Genomic DNA, 23,350 nt, shown 5'->3' on the forward strand with positions numbered 1-23,350 from the left:
TCATGGCTGCCCAGATCCAATCTGGGATGGCAACGGTTGAGTTGGGGGTGGACGATAGCCCAGCGGGACAGTGGTGGTGTCACACCTGTTCTGGTTGCACACTGGCCAGGGCGTGGAGGCGCTTGGTTATGTGGCGGTTTGGCCCTAGCGATCTTCGTCTGCCATGGCGTCTACTGTCGGACATCGAGCTCTTCGATCTGGCTACTGACAAGTTTTGGTCTTCACCCTCAGAGATTTATACAAATTGGCGTACATCGTCCCTGAATATCTAGATCGGAAAGGCTCCGGTCGCGCGCTCATAATATCAGCCGACACGGCTTCATGAGGGCGCGAAGTGAAGCCTCGCTTTCTTATTGGAGTCATGGGACATGTCTATGTCAACATTCTCATGGCATTGATAGAGGTGGAGAAATTCATGGCGGCCGCGATTGGCGGTTTTGAAGCGTTGGCGGAAAAGTGTAGTGGATGCGATGAAGACTGTGTGCTAGGTGTTTGGTGAGACTTGCAACATCTGCCTCGACAAGCAGGGGTGGCAATACTGGAGGTCTATAATTTTGGTGGTGCTCCTCGAGTACCGAGTCTTGATTCCCAGGGTGAAAACCCAAGGTCCAATCTGCATTGATTGTACCTGGTAATGACCTTGTTGAAGGCATTATTTTTGGGTGAACTCGGACTTTCTCCAGGGCGAAAACTCAAGATCTTCGATCGGACAACGCTTGTGCATTGTTTCCTTTTTGGAGGCGTTGCTTTCGGAGAACTTTTTTGTATGCCGGGTGTTGTCTTCGGTGGTGGTTAGAGTGTTGTTGTTGCTAGTGGTTGATCATCGTGGTGCACTTTTTATTCTGTGCTTTTTATTTAGTTTTTTGGTTGTGTGTATCCTTGATGTCTTTGGACATTTTGTTGGTACAAATGTCCGGTGTAATTAATATCTTCGCGATATTAATATATTCCTTTTCTCAAAAAATAAATAAAATGAACCACCTATGATCCCGATCAAGTTTCCTCTTCATGCGAAAACTCTCCAAGCACCTATGAAAGCCATGCATGCAACGTGTTTGTAGTGAGAGCGGAGAGAGGACGCGCAACCCATGAGGATGGGCCTGTAGAGGACCAACGACCGCAAGGAATCAAAAATACGGCCGGTGTGTCGACTTGCTCCATGCGCTGTCATTTGCTCTTGGCTCGCCGCTCCAAATTACTTTGGAACTCATACTATACTACTCCAGTATGAGAGATTGGATCGGCTAAGTGAGATATTTTTCGTGGAGCATGCAGAAAACGAGGAAACTGCTCGCGTGAATGGCAATAATTTCTGCCAAATGGTCCGTGACCAAGAAAATAAATTATTAGGTGAGATCTGGAAGGATGAGGTTGGTCTCGTGGATTCATAGAACCTGTACTGCATAGAACCTGTACTGGAAAGCACGAGGTTCTCGTTTTCTCGCACGTGTGTTGCTCGGTTTCGTTAGCTGTGAATGGAGCCTGTATACGTTGAGCGGCAGCACCGCAGCAGTATATATGGCTACTATGCACAACGCAAATAGTCACACAAACACACACAAGACACACACACACACACACGCAGTCGAAAGGATGTTTCCAGTGACGGGCTCGCCGAAATGCGTTGCTTTCCGATCAAAGCATACCCGCAAGTACCTAGGTAGCGTGCAAGCAGGGAGCGAGGAGAGCGCCGGCGGAGGCAAGTTCTTCGAGGAGCTGAGCCACGGCGCCGACGACGTCGATGTCCTTGCAAGCCCGTACACTAGATTCTACCTGGAGCCATCCAAGGAGCACGACGGGCTCCTGCACGTCAGGTGCTGCCACAACAACAAGTACTGGGTGGCCAAACATGTCGGTGAAGGCAGCGGCCACTGGATCATTGGCATCGTCAATGAACCGGAGGACGACCTGTCCAAGCCGTCATGCACGCTTTTTGAGCCCATCCCTCTCGCGGACACGGACAATAATCTATCCATCAGGTACGTACAGTACCATCTCTCTTCTGTCTACACGTTAATTTACCAATCATTCTATGTCTACTACTCACTCTGTCTGGAACAGTATATTTTTTTGTTAAAATTGTATTGGACAAAGCCTCCACGCAGAATCAATTAATAATTACTACCTTTCGTCTCATAATATAAGATCGGTTTTGACAGTACTAACAAAAACGCTCTTATATAATGGGACAGAGCGAGTAATGTCTTGGAGGAAAAAGAAAAAGAAAAAAGATCAACACCGATAGCTGCTTAGTAGTCCTCATTCTAATAGGCTGGAAACGCATGCATGCAGGTTCTTCCGTCCTCAGCAGACAACAAGCTCTGAATCTGATATGACCAAGGAAAAGGGGACAACTGAAGAAGCCTACCTGTTTCTGGGAATCGGAGGGCATGAAAAAACAGTTGATCAAGTTAAATCTCTTCATGACTTCTCCGCCATTGATCTGTCGAAGCAATTGGTACTACCTAAATATGTTGCTTTTAAAGGCGACAATGACATGTACCTCCGGGCAAGGATCATCCAGAAACGCAATTACCTGGAATTCTCATCATCTGATATTGCAGATTCAACTGTGGTCAACACTATTTTCCCCAACTATGCTAATGGGAACGTGCGCATAAAATCTAACCACTTCAATAGGTTTTGGAGGCTCAGCCCCAACTGGATCTGGGCTGACTCGGCCGACACCAGTAGCAGAGACCGTGACACGCTCTTCAGGGTGGTCATGTTGCCCGACTACATCGGTCTCCAGAACCTAGGAAACTCCAGGTACTGCAAGAGGCTAACTGCCGATAAGAAGACAAGCTGCCTTAACGCCGCCGTCGATACCATCACCCTTGAAGCAAGGTTACGGGTGGAAGAAGCCGTACTTTCGCGAGAGGTCTATGGCGTGGAGTTCAAGCTCTCTGAAGCTAGGATCTACGGCGAGAAGCCTCTTACCTTTCCCAGCATGACTTCAACCAATGACACCAACGAAACACATGCCAAGACCCTGACCCTGAAATACGAGGAGACGCAGGCCAAGACCTGGAGCTCGACTGTTAGCCTCAAGATCGGTGTCACGGCCAAGTTAAGAGCCGGGATCCCGGTCATAGCAGAAGGGAAGGTTGAGGTATCCACTGAATTCAACTCAGAGTACGAGTGGGGGTCATCCATTCAGACAACGACATCACAAGAGGCCTCCTACCAGGCTGTGGTGCCTCCGATGACCAAGGTGACAATCAGAGCGGCTGCGACTCAGGGTTCTATTGACGTCCCGTTCTCCTACACTCAGAGGGACATTCTGACCACAGGAGAGGTTGTTACCTACAAGATGGACGATGGCCTGTTCACTGGTATGAACAACTATAATTTCCAATTTGAAGCCACACAAGAGCCCATCTGATGTGAAGATGCATGCATTAGTTAGCAGTATTAAATAAAGCCATCCCAGCCTGGGAGTGGCCCGGCTTTTCTGTGCGGTGATTCGATGGTGTATTGTAATTTTTATTTTATTTTTTACTTTGTGGGTTGTGTGCTCTTATATGTTTCCCTTTACCCACTGTATACTTTTCTATGTGATGATTGACAGAATATTGTGCCCCCTCCGTTTTGCTTTCTTTGGCGTAGTTATTCTAATTTAGAGCATCTCTAGCAGCTGTTGATACGGTTACGTATACACGTTTTGGATGAGGATATGGCCAAACAGGCCTCCATCCACTCATCTAAACAATTTTGTAAATATAGACGCCCTCGAATTTTGTCTTGAATCACCACCACGATGTAGGAGTATCCCTAGGGATGGAAAGTTGTAACCAACCCAAGAAGAGAGAAACTTGTCTTTGCAGGAGTTATGAGTGCACTAATCTGATTTCCAGAAGTACCATTAATCTCTATAAGGATATGCCAGTAAATTATAACAAAAAAATTTAATTGTGAAATTATTTCCTATCTAACAAGATACATGGCAAGCTCATATGGCTATACTTGATTAGTAGTTTCATGTAGTTATATTCTGTCTAACAAGATACATGGCCAGCTCACCAGAACATTACAACTTGTTTGGGACTAAAGGATTTTTTGTTGTTGTTGTTGTTGTTGTTGTTGTTGTTGTTGTTGTTGTTGTTGTTGTTGCTGTTGCTCTTGTTGTTGTTGTTGTTGTTGTTGTTGTAATCACCAGAACATGTGACCGGCTTTAGCTGCTGTTGGCGGGAGATTTGTTCTGGTTGTTGATCGACTGAAATTTGGCCTTCTCTTGAGGTGCATGTGTTTGTTGGAAATATGCCCTAGAGGCAATAATAAAAGGATTATTATTATATTTTTTTGTTCATGATAGTTGTCTTTTATTCATGTTATAATTGTATTATCCGGAAATCGTAATACACGTGTGAATAATTAGACCACAACATGTCCCTAGTGAGCCTCTAGTTGACTAGCTCGTTGATCAACAGATAGTCATGGTTTCCTGACTATGGACATTGGATGTCGTTGATAACGGGATCACATCATTAGGAGAATGATGTGATGGACAAGACCCAATCCTAAGCATAGCACAAGATCGTGTAGTTCGTTTTGCTAGAGCTTTTCCCATGTCAAGAATCTTTTCCTTAAGACCACGAGATCGTGTAACTCCCGGATACCGTAGGAGTGCTTTGGGTGTACCAAACGTCACAACGTAACTGGGTGCCTATAAAGGTGCACTACAGGTATCTCCGAAAGTGTCTGTTGGGTTGACACGGATCGAGACTGGGATTTGTCACTCCGTATTACGGAGAGGTATCACTGGGCCCACTCGGTAGTGCATCATCATAATGAGCTCAAAGTGACCAAGTGTCTGGTCACGGGATCATGCATTACGGTACGAGTAAAGTGACTTGCCGGCAACGAGATTGAACGAGGTATTGGGATACCGACGATCGAATCTCGGGCAAGTAACATACCGTCTGACAAAGGGAATAGTATACGGGGTTGCTTGAATCCTCGACATCGTGGTTCATCCGATGAGATCATCGAGGAGTATGTGGGAGCCAACATGGGTATCCAGATCCCGTTGTTGGTTATTGACCGGAGAGCCGTCTCGGTCATGTCTGCATCTCTCCCGAACCCATAGGGTCTACACACTTAAGGTTCGGTGATGCTAGGGTTGTATGAATATGAGTATGCAGCAAACTGAATGTTGTTCGGAGTACCGGATGAGATCCCGGACGTCACGAGGAGTTCCGGAATGGTCCGGAGGTAAAGAATTATATATAGGAAGTGCTGTTTCGGCCATCGGGAAAGTTTCGGGGTCACCCAGTATTGTACCGGGACCACCGGAAGGGTCCCCGGGGTCCACCGGGTGGGGCCACCTATCCCGGAGGGCCCCGTGGGCTGAAGTGGGAGGGAAACCAGCCCCTAGTGGGCTGGTGCGCCCCCCGGGCCCCCCTGCGCCTAGGGTTGGAAACCCTAGGTGGGGGGCGCGCCCCACTTGCCTTGGGGGGCACTCCAACCCCCCTGGCCGCCGCCCCCCTTGGGAGATTGGATCTCCCAGGGCCGCGCCGCCCCTGGGGGCCTATATAAAGGAGGGGGAGGGAGGGCAGCCGCACCCTGTGTCTTGGCGCCTCCCTCCCCCTGCTACACCTCTTCCTCCTCCCGCAATAGCTTGGCGAAGCCCTGTCGGAGTTCTGCTGCATCCACCACCACGCCGTCGTGCTGCTGGATCTTCATCAACCTCTCCTTCCCCCTTGCTGGATCAAGACGGAGGAGACGTCACGCTGACCGTACGTGTGTTGAACGCGGAGGTGCCGTCTGTTCGGCGCTAGGATCTCGGGTGATAGGATGACAACGGGAACGACTACCTCAACCCCGTTCTTTTGAACGCTTCCGCACGCGATCTACAAGTGGTATGTAGATGCATCTCTCTCCTATCACTCGTTGCTTAGATGAACTCATAGATGGATCTTGGTGAAACCGTAGAAAAAATTTTATTTTCTGCAACATTCCCCAACAGTGGCATCATGAGCTAGGTTTATGCGTAGTTCTCTATTGCACGAGTAGAACACAAATCTGTTGTGGGCGTAGATCTTGTCAACTTGCTTGCCACTACTAGTCTTTTCTTGCTTCAGCGGTATTGTGGGATGAAGCGCCCTGGACCTACCTTACACGTATGCTTACGTGAGACAGGTTCCACCGACTGACATGCACTAGTTGCATAAGGTGGCTAGCGGGTGTCTGTCTCTCCTACTTTAGTTGGAGCGGATTCGATGAAAAGGGTCCTTATGAAGGGTAAATAGAAGTTGACAAAATCACGGTGTGGTTATTCATAGGTAAGAAAATGTTCTTGCTAGAACCCAATTGCGGCCACGTAAAAGATGCAACAACAATTAGAGGACGTCTAACTTGTTTTTGCAGCAATTGTCATGTGATGTGATATGGCCAGAAATTGTGATGAATGATGAATGATATATTGTGATGTATGAGATCATGTTCTTGTAATAGGAATCACGACTTGCATGTCGATGAGTATGACAACCGGCAGGAGCCATAGGAGTTGTCTTAATTATTGTATGACCTGTGTGTCAATGATTTAACGCCATGTAATTACTTTACTTTATTGCTAAACCGTTAGCTATAGTAGTAGAAGTAATAGTTAGCGAGCAACTTCATGGAGGCATGATGATGGAGATCATGATGATGGAGATCATGGTATCATGCCGGTGACGAAGATGATCATGGAGCCCCGAAGATGGAGATCGAAGGAGCTATATGATATTGGCCATATCATGTCACTACTTTATATAATTGCATGTGATGTTTATTATGATTTATGCATCTTGTTTACTTAGAACGGCGATAGAAAATAAGATGATCCCTTATAATAATTTCAAGAAAGTGTTCCCCCTAACTGTGCATCATTGCTAAAGTTCGTCGTTTCGAAGCACCACGTGATGATCGGGTGTGATAGATCCTTACGTTCACATACAACGGTTGTAAGACAGTTTTACACATGCATAAACACTTAGGGTTAACTTGACGAGCCTAGCATGTACAGACATGGCCTCGGAACACAAGAGACCGAAAGGTCGAACATGAGTCGTATGGAAGATACGATCAACAAGGAGATGTTCACCGATGATGACTAGTCCGTCTCACGTGATGATCGGACACGGCCTAGTCGACTCGGATCGTGTAACACTTAGATGACTAGAGGGATGTCAAATCTGAGTGGGAGTTCATTAAATAATTTGATTAGATGAACTTAATTATCATGAACTTAGTCTAAAATCTTTGCAAAATATGTCTTGTAGATCAAATGGCCAACGCTCATGTCAACATGAACTTCAACGTGTTCCTAGAAAAAACCAAGCTGAAAGATGATGGAAGCAACTATTCGGACTGGGTCCGGAACCTGAGGATTATCCTCGTAGCAGCAAAGAAAGCATATGTCCTAGAAGGACCGCTAGGTGAAGCACCCATCCCAGAGAACTAAGACGTTATGAACGCTTGGTAGTCACGTGCTGATGATTACTGCCTCATTCAGTGCGGCATGCTTTACAGCTTAGAACCGGGGCTCCAAAAGCGTTTTGAGCAACACGGAGCATATGAGATGTTCGAGGAGCTGAAAATGGTTTTTCAAGCTCATGCCCGGGTCGAGAGATATGAAGTCTCCGACAAGTTCTATAGTTGTAAGATGGAGGGAAACAGTTCTATCAGTGAGCACATACTCAAAATGTCTGGGTTGCACAACCGCCTGTCCCAGCTGGAGATCAACCTCCCGGACGAGGCGGTCATTGACAGAATCCTTCAGTTGCTCCCACCGAGCTACAAGAGCTTTGTGATGAACTACAATATGCAGGGGATGGTAAAGACCATTCCTGAAGTATTTTCAATGCTGAAGTCAGCAGAGGTTGAAATCAAGAAAGAACATCAAGTGTTGATGGTCAATAAGACCACTAAGTTCAAGAAGGGCAAGGGTAAGAAGAACTTCAAGAAGGACAGCAACGATGTTGCCGCGCCCGGTAAGCCAGTTGCCGGGAAGAAGTCAAAGAATGGACCCAAGCCTGAGATTGAGTGCTTTTATTGCAAAGGGAAGGGTCACTGGAAGCGGAACTGACCCAAATACTTAGCGGACAAGAAGGCCGGCAACACTAAAGGTATATGTGATATACATGTAATTCATGTGTACCTTACCAGTACTCGTAGTAACTCCTGGGTATTTGATACCGGTGTCGTTGCTCATATTTGTAACTCACAGCAGGAGCTACGGAATAAGCGGAGACTGACGAAGGACGAGGTGACGATGCGCGTCGGGGATGGTTCCAAGGTCGATGTGATTGCCGTCGGCACGCTACCTCTACATTTACCTACGGGATTAGTTATGAACCTCAATAATTGTTATTTAGTGCCAAGTTTGAGCATGAACATTGTATCTGGATCTCGTTTAATACGAGATGGCTACTCATTTAAATCTGAGAATAATGGTTGTTCTATTTATATGAGAGATATGTTTTATGGTCATTCCTCGATGGTCAAAGGTTTATTCTTAATGAATCTCGAACGTAATGTTACACATATTCATAGTGTGAATACCAAAAGATGTAAAGTTGATAACGATAGTCCCACATACTTGTGGCACTGCCGCCTTGGTCACATTGGTGTCAAGCGCATGAAGAAGCTCCATGCTGATGGACTTTTAGAGTCTCTCGATTATGAATCATTTGACACATGCGAACCATGCCTTATGGGCAAAATGACCAAGACTCCGTTCTCCGGAACAATGGAGCGAGCAACCAACTTATTGGAAATCATACATACTGATGTGTGTGGTCCAATGAGCGTTGAGGCTCGCGGAGGATATCATTATGTTCTCACTCTCACTGATGACTTAAGTAGATATGGGTATGTCTACTTGATGAAACACAAGTCTGAGACCTTTGAAAAGTTCAAGGAATTTTAGAATGAAGTAGAGAATCAACGTGACCGAAAGATAAAATTCTTACGATCGGATCGTGGAGGAGAATATTTAAGTCACGAATTTGGTACACACTTAAGAAAATGTGGAATCGTTTCACAACTCACGCCGCCTGGAACACCTCAGCGTAACGGTGTGTCCGAACGTCGTAATCGCACTCTATTGGATATGGTGCGATCTAGGATGTCTCTTACCGATTTACCGCTATCATTTTGGGGATACGCTCTAGAGACAGCTACATTCACTTTAAATAGGGCACCGTCTAAATCCGTTGAGACGATACCGTATGAATTATGGTTTGGGAAGAAACCTAAGTTGTCGTTTCTAAAAGTTTGGGGATGCGATGCTTATGTCAAGAAACTTCAACCTGAAAAGTTCGAACCCAAGTCGGAAAAATGTGTCTTCATAGGATACCCCAAGGAAACCATTGGGTATACCTTCTACCTTAGATCCGAAGGCAAGATCTTTGTTGCCAAGAACGGATCCTTTCTGGAAAAGGAGTTTCTCTCGAAAGAAGTAAGTGGGAGGAAAGTAGAACTCGATGAAGTACTACCTCTTGAACCGGAAAGTAGTGCAGCTCAGGAAAATGTTCCTGTGGTGCCTACACCGACTAGAGAGGAAATTAATGATGATGATCAAGGTACTTCGGATCAAGTTGCTACTGAACTTCGTAGGTCCACGAGGACACGTTCCACACCAGAGTGGTATGGCAACCCTGTCCTGGAAATCATGTTGTTAGACAACGGTGAACCTTCAAACTATGAAGAAGCGATGGCGGGCCCAGATTCCAACAAATGGCTAGAAGCCTTGCAATCCGAGATAGAATCCATGTATGAAAACAAAGTATGGACTTTGACTGACTTGCCCGATGATCGGCGAGCGGTAGAAAACAAATGGATCTTTAAGAAGAAGACGGACGTGGATGGTAATGTCACCATCTATAAAGCTCGACTTGTCGCTAAGGGTTATCAGCAAGTTCAAGGGGTTGACTACGATGAGACTTTCTCTCCCGTAGCGAAGCTTAAGTCCGTCTGAATCATGTTAGCAATTGCCGCATACTATGATTATGAGATATGGCAGATGGACGTCAAAACGGCATTCCTTAACGGTTATCTTAAGGAAGAGCTGTATATGATGCAGCCGGAAGGTTTTGTCGATCCTAAGAATGCTAACAAAGTATGCAAGCTCCAGCGATCCATTTATGGGCTGGTGCAAGCATCTCGGAGTTGGAACATTCGCTTTGATGAGATGATCAAAGCGTTTGGGTTTATGCAGACTTATGGAGAAGCCTGCGTTTACAAGAAAGTGAGTGGGAGCTCTGTAGCATTTCTCATATTATATGTAGATGACATACTTTTGATGGGAAATGATATAGAATTCTTGGATAGCATTAAGGCCTACTTGAATAAGTGCTTTTCAATGAAGTACCTTGGAGAAGCTGCTTACATATTAGGCATCAAGATCTATAGGGATAGATCGAGACGCCTCATAGGTCTTTCACAAAGCACATAGCTTGATAAGATTTTGAAGAAGTTCAAAATGGATCAGTCCAAGAAAGGGTTCTTGCCTGTATTGCAAGGTGTAAGATTGAGCTCGGCTCAATGCCCGACCAGGGCAAAAGATAAAGAAGAGATGAGTGTCATCCCCTATGCCTCAGCCATAGGATCTATTATGTATGACATGCTGTGTACCAGACCAGATGTAAACCTTGCCGTAAGTTTGGTAGGAAGGTACCAAAGTAATCCCGGCAAGGAACACTGGACAGCGGTCAAGAATATCCTGAAGTACCTGAAAAGGACAAAGGACATGTTTCTCGTTTATGGAGATGACGAAGAGCTCGTCGTAAAGGGTTACGTCGATGCTAGCTTCGACACAGATCTGGATGACTCTAAGTCACAAACCGGATACGTGTATATGTTGAATCGTGGAGCAGTAAGCTGGTGCAGTTGCAAGCAGAGCGTCGTGGCGGGATCTACATGTGAAGCGGAGTACATGGCAGCCTCGGAGGCAGCGCATGAAGCAATATGGATGAAAGAGTTCATCACCGACCTAGGAGTCATACCCAATGCGTCGGGGCCGATCACTCTCTTCTGTGACAACACTGGAGCTATTGCCCTTGCCAAGGAGCCCAGGTTTCACAAGAAGACCAGGCACATCAAGCGTCGTTTCAACTCCATCCGTGAAAATGTTCAAGACGGAGACATAGATATTTGCAAAGTACATACGGATCTGAATGTCGCAGATCCGTTGACTAAACCTCTTCCGCGAGCAAAATATGATCAACACCAGAACTCTATGGGTGTTCGATTCATCACAATGTAACTAGATTATTGACTCTAGTGCAAGTGGGAGACTGTTGGAAATATGCCCTAGAGGCAATAATAAAAGGATTATTATTATATTTCTTTGTTCATGATAGTTGTCTTTTATTCATGCTATAATTGTATTATCCGGAAATCGTAATACACGTGTGAATAATTAGACCACAACATGTCCCTAGTGAGCCTCTAGTTGACTAGCTCGTTGATCAACAGATAGTCATGGTTTCCTGACTATGGACATTGGATGTCGTTGATAACGGGATCACATCATTAGGAGAATGATGTGATGGACAAGACCCAATCCTAAGCATAGCACAAAATCGTGTAGTTCGTTTTGCTAGAGCTTTTCCAATGTCAAGTATCTTTTCCTTAAGACCATGAGATCGTGTAACTCCCGGATACCGTAGGAGTGCTTTGGGTGTACCAAACGTCACAACGAAACTGGGTGACTATAAAGGTGCACTACAGGTATCTCCGAAAGTGTCTGTTGGGTTGACACGGATCGAGACTAGGATTTGTCACTCCGTATTACGGAGAGGTATCACTGGGCCCACTCGGTAGTGCATCATCATAATGAGCTCAAAGTGACCAAGTGTCTGGTCACGGGATCATGCATTACGGTACGAGTAAAGTGACTTGCCGGCAACAAGATTGAACGAGGTATTGGGATACCGACGATCGAATCTCGGGCAAGTAACATACCATCTGACAAAGGGAATAGTATACGGGGTTGCTTGAATCCTCGACATCGTGGTTCATCCGATGAGATCATCGAGGAGTATGTGGGAGCCAACATGGGTATCCAGATCTCGCTATTGGTTATTGACCGGAGAGCCGTCTCGGTCATGTCTGCATGTCTCCCGAACCCGTAGGGTCTACACACTTAAGGTTCGGTGACGCTAGGGTTGTATGAATATGAGTATGCAGCAAACCGAATGTTGTTTGGAGTCCCGGATGAGATCCCGGACGTCACGAGGAGTTCCGGAATGGTCCGGAGGTAAAGAATTATATATAGGAAGTGTTGTTTTGGCCATCGGGAAAGTTTCGGGGTCAGCCGGTATTGTACCGGGACCACCGGAAGGGTCCCGGGGGTCCACCGGGTGGGGTCCCGTGGGCTGAAGTGGGAGGGGAACCAGCTCCTAGTGGGCTGGTGCGCCCCCCTGGGCCCCCCTGTTGGTGTCAAAACCGGCGGATCTCGGGTAGGGGGTCCCAAACTGTGCGTCTAGGAGGATGGTAACAGGAGACAAGGGACACGATGTTTTACCCAGGTTCGGGCCCTCTTGATGGAGGTAAAACCCTACGTCCTGCTTGATTGATATTGATGATGTGGGTATTACAAGAGTAGATCTACCACGAGATCAAGGAGGCTAAACCCTAGAAGCTAGCCTATGGTATGATTGTTGTTCGTCCTACGGACTAAAGCCATCCGGTTTATATAGACACCGGAGAGGGCTAGGGTTACACAGAGTCGGTTACAATTGTAGGAGATCTACATATCCGTATCGCCAAGCTTGCCTTCCACGCCAAGGAAAGTCCCATACGGACACAGGACAAAGTCTTCAATCTTGTATCTTCATAGTCTTGGAGTCCGGCCGATGATGATAGTTCGGCTATCCGGACACCCCCTAGTCCAGGACTCCCTCAGTAGCCCCTGAACCAGGCTTCAATGATGATGAGTCCGGCGCGCATGTTGTCTTCGGCATTGCAAGGCGGGTTCCTTCTCCGAATAATTTATAGAAGATTGTGAACACCAGGATAGTGTCCGGCTCTGCAAAATAAATTCCACATACCACCATAGAGAGAATAATATTTACACAAGTTCAATCTGCTGACATATTTGGTGGCGTGACGTCACACCACTACCAAGCCTTTACTCGAATCGTTTTTATTGTACCACCTCAGCGTGTTTAGCGAAGCGGTTTCCTTGGCACGTCTTGTCGAAGCAGAGATCGTGTTCCCCTTATTCCGGGATTCTCATCAATACGGACGTGGGTAACCCAACCGCGCCCGTTGCCACGCCTCCTCCATCGAAGGCGGGTTCCAAACGGTCACGGGGACGGCTCTTGGTATTCTCCTTCTTTATAATGAGACCAAGGCCCATTCTTTTTTCTTCAATCCTCAATCGAATCCTCCCCTCTCCCCGAGTTCCAACACCCAGGGCTCCAGATTCGGGTACTTTCGACCTTCGACAATGTCCGGCTCCGACCTACGAGGCCGGTGGATGCTCTCCTCCATCACGGAAGATGACGTGCTAAAGCTGAGAGACGCCAGGTACTTAACCTATGAGATTTCGCATAGGTTGCCTGCCTGAGGGCAAGTTATTCCTACTCCCGAGCCCGGCGAGAGCGTCGTGTTCGTGTCTCACCTCCGTCGGGGTTTAGGCTTCCCGACGGATCCCTTCGTGTGGGGGCTCATGTTTTACTATGGGCTAGAATTCCATGACTTAGCTCCGGAGTCCATCCTCCACATCTCATCATTCATTGTCGTCTGCGAAGCCTTCCTCCGCACCACCCCTCACTTCGGCTTGTGGCTCAAAACCTTCAACGTGGAGCCGAAGATGATCGAGGGGCGTTAGGCAGAGTGCGGCGGGGCGGTTATAAGCAATAGGGCCGATGCTCCATGGCCCGAGGGCTCTTTTCAGGAGGAGCTCGGCTGGTGGCAACAGGAGTGGTTCTAGATCACCGCTCCCAGGGGCAGCAGGCAGAGGCCGCCGCCCGTCTTTCGCCCGGGCCCTCCACAACGGCTGATGTCATGGGTCAACAAGGGGCTTGACTGGGGGCCGTCCAAAGACGTACCCCTGTTGCAGGGCCGGATTCGAGGCCTCCAGGAAAGGGAGATCAACCTGGTCGTAGTGGCACAGATTATGCTGATTCGGCGCCTTCTGCCCTGCAAACGTCGCCCCCTCCGCCTGTGGGAATTTAATCCGGAGGGGCCACGGGCTCTCCAACACTTCATGGGTTTGACACCCGTGGAGATGTACAAACTGTTCTTCGGATCGCAAGAGATGCGTCCGGACTTGACCGAGGATGCTGGCCTAAGCTGCAATCGCCCGGATACTCAAGTAAGTAGCCCTGTGTCCGGACACATTGTCCATTTATTTATCATGGGTTTGCCTCTTAACCAGCTATCCCTTGGACAGGAGTGGATAGCGCAAGCAAAACTAATACGGTGTCCGGCCCCCCTCCCTGAGACCACGACGTATCCCATGTTAATCAAAATGTTGGAGGTCGCACCTTCGGAGGAGGGCGAAGGGGGGCACAGGGAAACTACCACCTCTGCCAAGGAGGCTTTCAGTAAGGGGGGAATCGAGACTCCCTCCTTCCAGGGGGAGAAGAGGACCGCTTCCGAAGACCCGGAGGCCAAGGCCTCAAAGCGGGGAAAGAAATCTGCACCGGAAGGTCCTGTGCTGGGAAGAGCCCCGGCCGCACTGTCTCCTCAGAGGAATCAGCCCTCCAGCGAGCCATAAGTAAAAAGGGGGAATTTTGTAATAGGGGACACCCCTACTTTATTTCTAAGGGTAACCGAAGTTTTCACCTTGTAGTTCGGATCTCAGCCCATCTCAGCAGAGCTCATCTTCGGGGGACCTTCGTCCGGAGATGATGGAGAGCGAAACGCCTCCATCTGCCGCCCCGTCGGGCGGGGCGGACGACCCTGAGGTGTCGTCACGAAGGGTCTTCCCGAGTCCGGCGGGGCCGGGGAGTTCGGCGCCCACTGGAGTACGGCCGGTGGAGCTGCAGGATTTGCTCAAGAGGGCGTCTATCTCAGAAGATCACCGCACATTAATGAGTATGGTGATTGAAAGGATCTCATCCGCCGAGAGCGGGTTGCATGAGGCCGTCGGAAGTTTGCTGGCGGGGCTTGAGGTACGCAAAAAATGACATACCTTTTAACAGTTTTGCACATGGAGTGCGCCCTGTATAGATAGTAGCCCCTGAGACTTGGTATGCTGTCGAAAGCGACAGCGTGCCGAGGATCATAATCTCAGTTATAGAATGTCGCCTTTTCTATGCAGGTGGCGGAACATTCGGTGGCCAGCCGGACTGATGGAGTTGCCGAGCTGAAGCGGCAACTCGACGTTGCGGATGCGGACATTGCGCTGGTCAATAAACGACTTAACGAGTCACAAGGTAGGCGGTTGCTCCGCGGTCACCTAATAAGGGAGCTGATGCCCGTTCCTTACAATTTGTATGCTTGATGCAGATGGTGCCCCTGCTGTGGAAGACCTTCGAGCAGAGCTCGTTCGAGCCAAGGAGCAAGCCAGGAAAAGTGATGCGGCTGCCTTGAAGGCAGCGGAAGAGCTAAAAGCCGAAAAGGCTGCTCACTGCCGAAGCAGGGAGGAGATGGCCGGAATGGACGTGAAATTAAAAGATGCTACCGACCGCTATGAGGTTCTTGAAAGAGAACACCGAGTGGAGCAAGAGGACCTGAAGAAGGCCGCCGCCGAAGCCAAGGATGCCCGTAGTGCGATGCGGGCTATGAAGGAGGAACTGTATCAGGCCGGAGACATTGCGGCTGGAAAGCCCTTTCTGCTGCATAGGAAGTTCACGGATCCGAAGTATGCTCAGTTGGGCCAATTGTGTGGTGCGGAGGATCCTTATCTGGATTTGGCGGCAAGTGCGGCGGACGCAGTCGTGCACTTCCGAAGCCAGAAGGATCACGAAATGGAAGAGCTTTTCTGGTCTCAATTCCATAGTCCGGAGTGTCCACTTCCGTTGACTGATCGGCTGGCTGAGTGGGCTGAGCTGAATAGATTGTCCGGACTTGCCATGACGGATGTGGTCGCTCATCTGTGGCCGGAAAGGCCCAAGCCTGAGAGTTATTTTGGCTTATTGCAGCAATTCCTTGGGGCGGTGCGGCATATCGAGGCGATGAAGCGGTCGGCATGCATAGAAGGTGCACGGATGGCTCTCGCCCGTGTTAAGACATACTGGAAGGAGATGGATGCCACCGCTGTTGCATCCCGGGGTTCGGACAAAGGCCGATTACCCGCCGAGCACTATTTTGAGGAAGTCCTGCAGGGCGCTCGTTTAATAGAGTCGCAGTGCTCGAAAGATGTTATGTTCAAATGACATGTATGATTTGTGAGATCATGTTTATAATGCAATAGCTTTTTATACTTGTGCGTTCAAGTATTGAACTATCTCCTGTGTGGCCGTATATGTATGTATAACCTGAAAGATGGCAGTCTTTGGCTTCAGCCCCCACGCACATGGTGCGGGGGTGTTTGCAAAAAGAAAAGCACTTTTTCACACTTAATCCAATGTCTTGGTCCTTTGAAGGAGGTGATAGCATAGCAAACTAGGCAACCGGACTATAATGCTTTTTCACTTTCACTTAGCCATAGGAGCTCGAAGGTGGGGCTACTATATAGCCCCTAGAGGCACCACGCTTCTCCGAACTCGGGGCGCATATGTGCCTGACCGGAAAGCGGTCCTTCGTCAAAGCGGAGGAATTCTAAACAATCCAGTGGTCGATCGAGTGGTTGACCAGTCTCTCGCTATATCATGACAGTCAGTTTTCGGCTTTCTCTACTGAGGTGCTCGCCCGGCCGAACCGGGGCACAATCGCATTAGTTCTCCTAGTGCCGCGTTAGCCGATGGAGCGGAACGTAAGGCAGCAAAACACAGGAGCCGGGCAAACCCAACATTTGACCAAAGACATGATTCGGAGCTGATGCATATAAGGCCTAACTCGAGACGCCGAGCACTCCCTGAGGTGTTCGGTCTTTATGATACCGGGCAGAACAATGCCCTAAGCCCCTAGTGTCCAGGTACGGGCGGGAACTTCTGACGCGGCCGATGCCAAAACGCCAGCCTCCTCCTCGGTTATGGTAAGAAACCGGGGGATGTGTATCAACAAGAGACAGTAAGAAAGGTTTACGCAGGGTCTTAATCTGAAAAGAATCCTTGTAACGGGTCCCTGCTGCACGTCTGCGCCTGTGTCTCCGTTGTGCTGTATCCTAGACGGGTGTAGCACGCGCTTCATCTGTAAAGGAGAAGAACTTAGTTTGGAAAAATATTGTGCAAAAGGTGTAGTTAAAATAAAGTATGATGAATTTGAGCTTTATTGGCTCTCATTGTTTATACGCGCAGCCCCTTGTAAAGGGGTATGCGGCGGTGAAGCCCCTTTTTTATTTATGCCGGACTCGCTTAACCGTGTCCAAGGTCTGAATGACCTGTTTTTAGGGCTTTGACCAGCAAGGTCGGATTAGTGTGCGGCTGTCAACGCAGTCTCACGTTTTCCGTGGTCGAGGAACACTCAGATTATGCAGTATGGACCAGGCGTTTTAAGCGTAAGAGACGTGTAATGCGGTATTGCGTTAAAGCGGGCGAATGCTTCGCATCCCAGTAGTGCTTGATAGCTACTTTTGAATGGGGCGATATGGAAAATGAGCTTTTCGCGACAGAGGTTGTCGGATGAACCGAACACGACCTCTAGTAGTACAGAGCCTGTACATTTGGCATAAAGGCCAGGCGTCACTCCTTTGAAGGAAGTGCTGCTATGGTGAATTTCTATAGGGTCTATCCCCATTCTGCTGACGGTGTCCTGGTATAGCAGGTGCCGCACTATGTTTCTGTGTTATCACATGAAGTGAGTTCACTGTTTTGACTTCTAGTGGAAAAGTCTTCTGTTTTCCGGCGTGCTGCTTGTGGGGTTCGTCGTCTTCGCTTGGTGTGTCGGACCCCTTGTGTTCGGCGTTAAGTCGGCCGGACTGCTCGAAGACCCAACAATCTCTGTGGGTATGGTTTGCAGGCTTCCCGGGGGTACTATGTATTTGACATACCCTATCCAAAATTTTGTTTAGGTTGGATAGCTCGTCACTGTTGTCCTTGAGGGGCAGTGTTTTATTATTCGGCCGAGAGTTTTTTAATCCGGCGTTGACCGCCGTGCTATTTGGGCCATTTTCCTTATTTCGGCGCTGATCTTTTCTGTGTCGTGATTTCTCATTTCCATCCCTGACTTCGGATGTACTCGGGTCGCTGGTGCTGCATCTAGCCAGCCAGCTGTCTTCCCCCGCGCAAAAGCGGGTCATGAGGCTTGTTAGTGCGGCCATTGTTCTTGGTTTTTCCTGGCCGAGGTGTCTGGCGAGCTATTCGTCTCGGATGTTGTGATTAAAGGCTGCTAAGGCTTCAGCGTCCGGACAGTCGACTATTTGGTTCTTTTTGGTGAGGAACCTGTTCCAGAATTTTCGTGCTGACTCTCCGGGCTGTTGAGTTATGTGACTTAAATCGTCTGCATCCGGAGGGCGGACATAAGTCCCCTGAAAATTTGCTCGAAACACATCCTCGAGCTCCTCCCAACTTCCAATGGTATTTTCTGGGAGGCTTTTGAGCCAATGCCGAGCTGGCCCTTTGAGCTTGACGGGTAAGTATTTTATGGCATGGAGATCGTCTCCTCTGGCCATATGTATGTGTAGGATATAATCCTCAATCCAGACTCCGGGGTCTGTTGTTCCGTCATATGCCTCTATGTTGACGGGTTTGAATCCCGCTGGAAATTCATGGTCCAGTACCTCATCGGTGAAACATAGTGGGTGTGCGGCGCCCCTGTATTTAGGTGTGCCGTTGTCTTCAAACATTTGGCGGGTTGTATTGCTCCCTGGAGTCTTCTTTTTTGTCCCGTAGATGGACCTGATCGGGCCATCTTTTTTGCGAGGATCTTTATGTGGATCGTGTGCCGGCTTGTGTGCGGTGCCCCTTGCCGCTCTTAGCCTGTCATCTGGTGGTCTATCCGGCCAGGCAGCGTCTTTCTTTTTTGACTGTGGGGGCTCTACGGCCTCCTCGTCAAATTCGGGCAACAACTTGCGCTTCGGGTAGCTCTTCGCCTGGTGACTATTGCCGTATTTATCTGCGGTATTGAGTACTTTGCTCCATCTCATTCTGAGTGCGTCCTCCGCTGTTTTGAGCGTCCGCTTTTGCTTCTTCAGACTTCTTGCAGTGGCGACGAGCCTTTTATGAAGGTTCTTATGCTCCGGTGGTTTGTCGGGCGTGAGATCGTCTGGACTGTTGTTTTCGTCGGGGATGGGTTGCTTGTCCAATCCATCCTGTTCGGATGGTTGCTTGGTGGCATGTTCTTCGTCCAACGCTTCACCCCGCTCTAAGGCTGGGTCAGTATGAGTGCCGTTGTTATCGAGGCGGGACTTCGGGCGGCGCTTGCGTCGTCGTTTTGGTTGTTTGTTGGGGGAGTTGTCCTTCGCCACGTCCCGTTGTTCCTCGTTGTCGCTTCCTTTTGGTGTATCCACCATGTATATGTCATATGATGAGGTGGCTTTCCAGTGCCCGGTAGGCGCTGGTTCTTGGTCGTCTCCGGCATCGTCGTCCATACCGTCGATGTCTTCGGAGTCGAAGTCTAGCATGTCGGTTAGATCGTCGACAGTGGCTACTAAGTGGGTGGTGGGCGGGCTTTGAATTTCTTCGTCGTCCGTATCCCAACCGTCCTGACCGCAGTCCGGCCAAGGCTCTCCTGATAACGAGAGATATTTTAGCGAACTCAAGATGTCGCCGAAAGGTGAGTGTTGAAAGATGTCCGCAGCGGTGAACTCCATGACCGGCGCCCAATCGGATTCGACTGGAGGGGGCGCGGGAGGTTCGGAGTCCGGCAAGGAGTCCGGCGCCTCGGAGTCACGAGCTTCATGAGGGACAAGGTCAGTGTTCGGCTCTATCGCCGTAGAGGTTGCAACCCCCGAGGCGGTGTCTAGCCACCCGTCCTCGATCTGCGCAGCCGGCTCCGAATTGAAGATCGGAGCGGACTCGTGTGCGGCCTCCAGGTTACTGTCCGGCTGCAGGGCTAAGTCATGCCCGTCGTGACAGTAAGGCGCGCTCGGCTGTGGCTCGAATCCATCGAAGATCAATGTCGGTGTCAACCTCTCCTTCCCCCTTGCTGGATCAAGACGGAGGAGACGTCACGCTGACCGTACGTGTGTTGAACGCGGAGGTGCCGTCCGTTCGGCGCTAGGATCTCCGTTGATAGGAACACGACGAGAACGACTACCTCAACCCCGTTCTCTTGAACGCTTCCGCACGCGGTCTACAAGTGGTATGTAGATGCATCTCTCTCCTATCACTCGTTGCTTAGATGAACTTATAGATGGATCTTGGTGAAACCGTAGGAAATTTTTTATTTTCTGCAACGTTCCCCAACAGTGTTTGTTTTGATATTTCGGATGGCAGTGCATTGAGTTTTGCCGCAACACTGTTTCAGACTAAATTTATGCATGGGTGTTGACTTTTCTAACAGAACATAAACTTTTTTTCACACATTGCAAATGTAGGCACTCATACATATGTACATACACTCGACCATATGAACGCACTCACACCCTACCCCTGTGAGCACCTTTGAGAGATTGAGCCGGCACATCTATCCCTATGAGAACCTTCTAGAGACTTAGCTGATACATCATTTTGAGATTGACAAAGTCATCACAAACGCCTTTGTGGTCGACGGGGAGTTCTCGTGTCATTGAATGCACATCGTCAGAAGATCTGAAATAATTCCAGAAAAATATGAGTACCAGGTTTGAAGTCCAGAGACTGAGCCGATACATCATTTTGAGAACGACAAAGTTATCACAGACGTCTTTGTGATCGACGGGACGTCTCGTGTCATTGAGCGCACATCGTCGGAAGGCCTTAAATAACTCCAAAAAAATACGAGCACCAGGTTTCCAGTCCAGAGACTGAGCCGTTGCATCATTTTGAGAAATACGAGCACCAATTACAAGTCTAGGACTTGCACCCTCGTAGGATCGGCATAACACTGTCTTTCTAATCATTCAGCCACATGTTGGTACGCCAAATTAATTTATTTTGATAAGAATGATACAACTGTAGTTTTATATAATGGACTTTGCAAGACAGATAAATAACAACCCTTAACACTCATGAGTTGTCATTGACGAGAACCACTCACCAAGAAGAGCACCATCACAACAAGGAACCATCTGCGCCGCCAAAAGGACTCCACCAAGGGAATCCGCCTTGAGGTTTGTTAAGCCGCTTGAGCTACGCGGGTTGTCCGGGAACTAAAACTGATTAACACACCTTGGTCGTGACGCCAATGTCCTTGGACCAGCGAGATCTTCATTGGCTAAGAAATAGCCGTCATCCGCAACCGTTGGAAAGGAAGAAGGGCATTAACCATTTGCAAAGGAACCACGCATCAATTGCCGACATTTGAAGAGAACCCATAGATCCAAGGACACAAACTCACGGGCCATTTATTGATGCCCATACGAGTCGAGTAAGCATAGACCCGACAAACCTTATTCCAACACGCCATTGCCACAATCACCTCGTCGATGTCGTCGGAGAAAACAAACAGCTAAGAAGAAAATAAATAAATTGACGGACGGGTCCCCACTCCTCATGTCGCTGAAAAGGTCGTCGGACAAGGAGGAGGAGGGGGCCGATGTCGTGGCCTTGGGAAGGGGAGAGTCTATACATCTCTTATAGCAAGTTGGAAGCTATTCTCGCTTGCAGCGCTCGTAAATGGGCCAGGTGGCCCAAGTCTCGCGATAAGTAGTAGGCCTCAGTTGGGGTGCGCGCAAGTTAGTTTTATCGTATTTGAAACTTAAAATTACTTAAACCAAAATAAAAGCCATGATTTTAAAAAATATTTAACACATAGTAAAAAAAGGTTCAAAATATTTTTTTGAAAAACATTAATTATGCATTTGAAAAATATTAACATTTACATTGCTTTTTCGTATATATGAAATGTGTACACGTGTATGAAAAAAAGTAGATTTCAAAATTTATATATGAAAAAAATTTAATTATGTATTTGAAAATGTTACCATGGTGTAAAAATTGTTAGTATAAATATAAAAAGTGTTTCAATGTTTATTGGGAAAATGTTTAACAGGTATACAGAAAAATGTTCAAAAAAAAGTTTGAAAAATGTTAATCATGTATTTGAAATTTTTAACGTGTATAATTTTTTATAGCGTACCCAAAACTGTACCATATGTATAAACATGTAGACATCAAAATATTTTTTGAGAAAAATGTGCAGGTGTATACAAAATGTATATTGTGTGTGAAAAAAGTTAGACATTAAAACATGTATTTGGCAAAAAAAAATAACCATGAATGTAGTTATTTTAACATGCATAACAAATTTTCCTGACGTATCCGAAAAATGTACAATATGTATAAAAATGTAGACACTAATTTATTAGAAAGAACAATGTTAACAAGGTATTTGAAAAACGTTGAACGTTTACTGAAAAATTTACATCGTACAAAAAACGTAAAATGTATATAAAAATAGGCATAATAACATATACTCCCTCCGTTCCTAAATGTAAGTCTTTGTAGAGATTTTACTGTAAACCGATACGGATGTATATAGATGCATTTTAAATTTAGATTCATTTATTTTGCTCCGTATGTAGTCCACCTAATGGAATCTCTACAAAGACTTATATTTAGGAACGGGAGGAGTATTTTAATAAAATGCTAGTTATGTATGTAGACAACGTAAACATGCGTTAAAACTGGTCCTGATATGTACACATGTTTAGGAAAAAAGAAAACGAAAACATAAAAGAAATAAATAAACTCAAATTAGAACCTACAGACCAAACAAACAGATGCGAAACACTGAAATATAGTGAAAATAATAAAGAAAAATAAGGAAGAGAAAAAAATGGAAGAAAATATGAAAAAAAAATAAAAAAGAAAAGAAAAACAAAAAAACTAAATAACCATGTGAAACCGTGAAAATGCAGTGAAAACCAAAAAAAATGATGAAACCCATAAAGAAAAATAGAGAAAAGAAAGAAAGTGAAACACAACTAAAAATTGAACAACTCCATAAAAAAAACTGGACCTATAGCGCCGAACACAACGATTGAAGTGCACTAGGGATGGCGAGTAATCGGGAGTACATTAATGGGCCCGCCATGTGTGGGCGTTGCGGGCGAGGAGAGCTACCATCTCGCTATATGTGAGTTATACCTCCCCATTGATATCCACTGCTTTTTGTTTCAAGTTTTGATATCCACTGCTTTATTGCGATAAATATAATCTGATTGCTTAGGGCATGTACAATGGTCGATAAGGTAGTCTTATCTTAAATCTTGCATGTAATTTAG

The 23,350-nt window shown here is 47.3% G+C and overlaps 1 protein-coding gene across 1 annotated transcript; it reads left to right on the forward strand.

Moving 5' to 3' along the window:
• Nucleotides 1–1,558: 1,558 nt before the first annotated feature.
• On the forward strand, nucleotides 1,559–3,599 carry LOC123093780 (uncharacterized). The gene is made up of 2 exons (XM_044515832.1): nucleotides 1,559–1,979; nucleotides 2,293–3,599. The coding sequence occupies exons 1-2, from the start codon at nucleotides 1,594–1,596 to the stop codon at nucleotides 3,383–3,385; spliced, it is 1,479 nt and encodes a 492-aa protein (XP_044371767.1). The 5' UTR covers nucleotides 1,559–1,593; the 3' UTR covers nucleotides 3,386–3,599.
• Nucleotides 3,600–23,350: the final 19,751 nt, after the last annotated feature.

This window comes from Triticum aestivum, chromosome 4B, assembly GCF_018294505.1.
Source record: "Triticum aestivum cultivar Chinese Spring chromosome 4B, IWGSC CS RefSeq v2.1, whole genome shotgun sequence".
In the NCBI taxonomy this organism is placed as follows: domain Eukaryota; kingdom Viridiplantae; phylum Streptophyta; class Magnoliopsida; order Poales; family Poaceae; genus Triticum; species Triticum aestivum.

What these genes read in the sequence shown, in the direction of transcription:
- LOC123093780 (XM_044515832.1), top strand. Translation starts at nt 1,594, where the DNA reads ATGTTTCCAGTGACGGGCTCGCCGAAATGCGTTGCTTTCCGATCAAAG. An exon ending in GACAATAATCTATCCATCAG is followed by an intron (nt 1,980 to 2,292) that starts GTACGTACAGTA and finishes GCATGCATGCAG; the next exon opens with GTTCTTCCGTCCTCAGCAGA.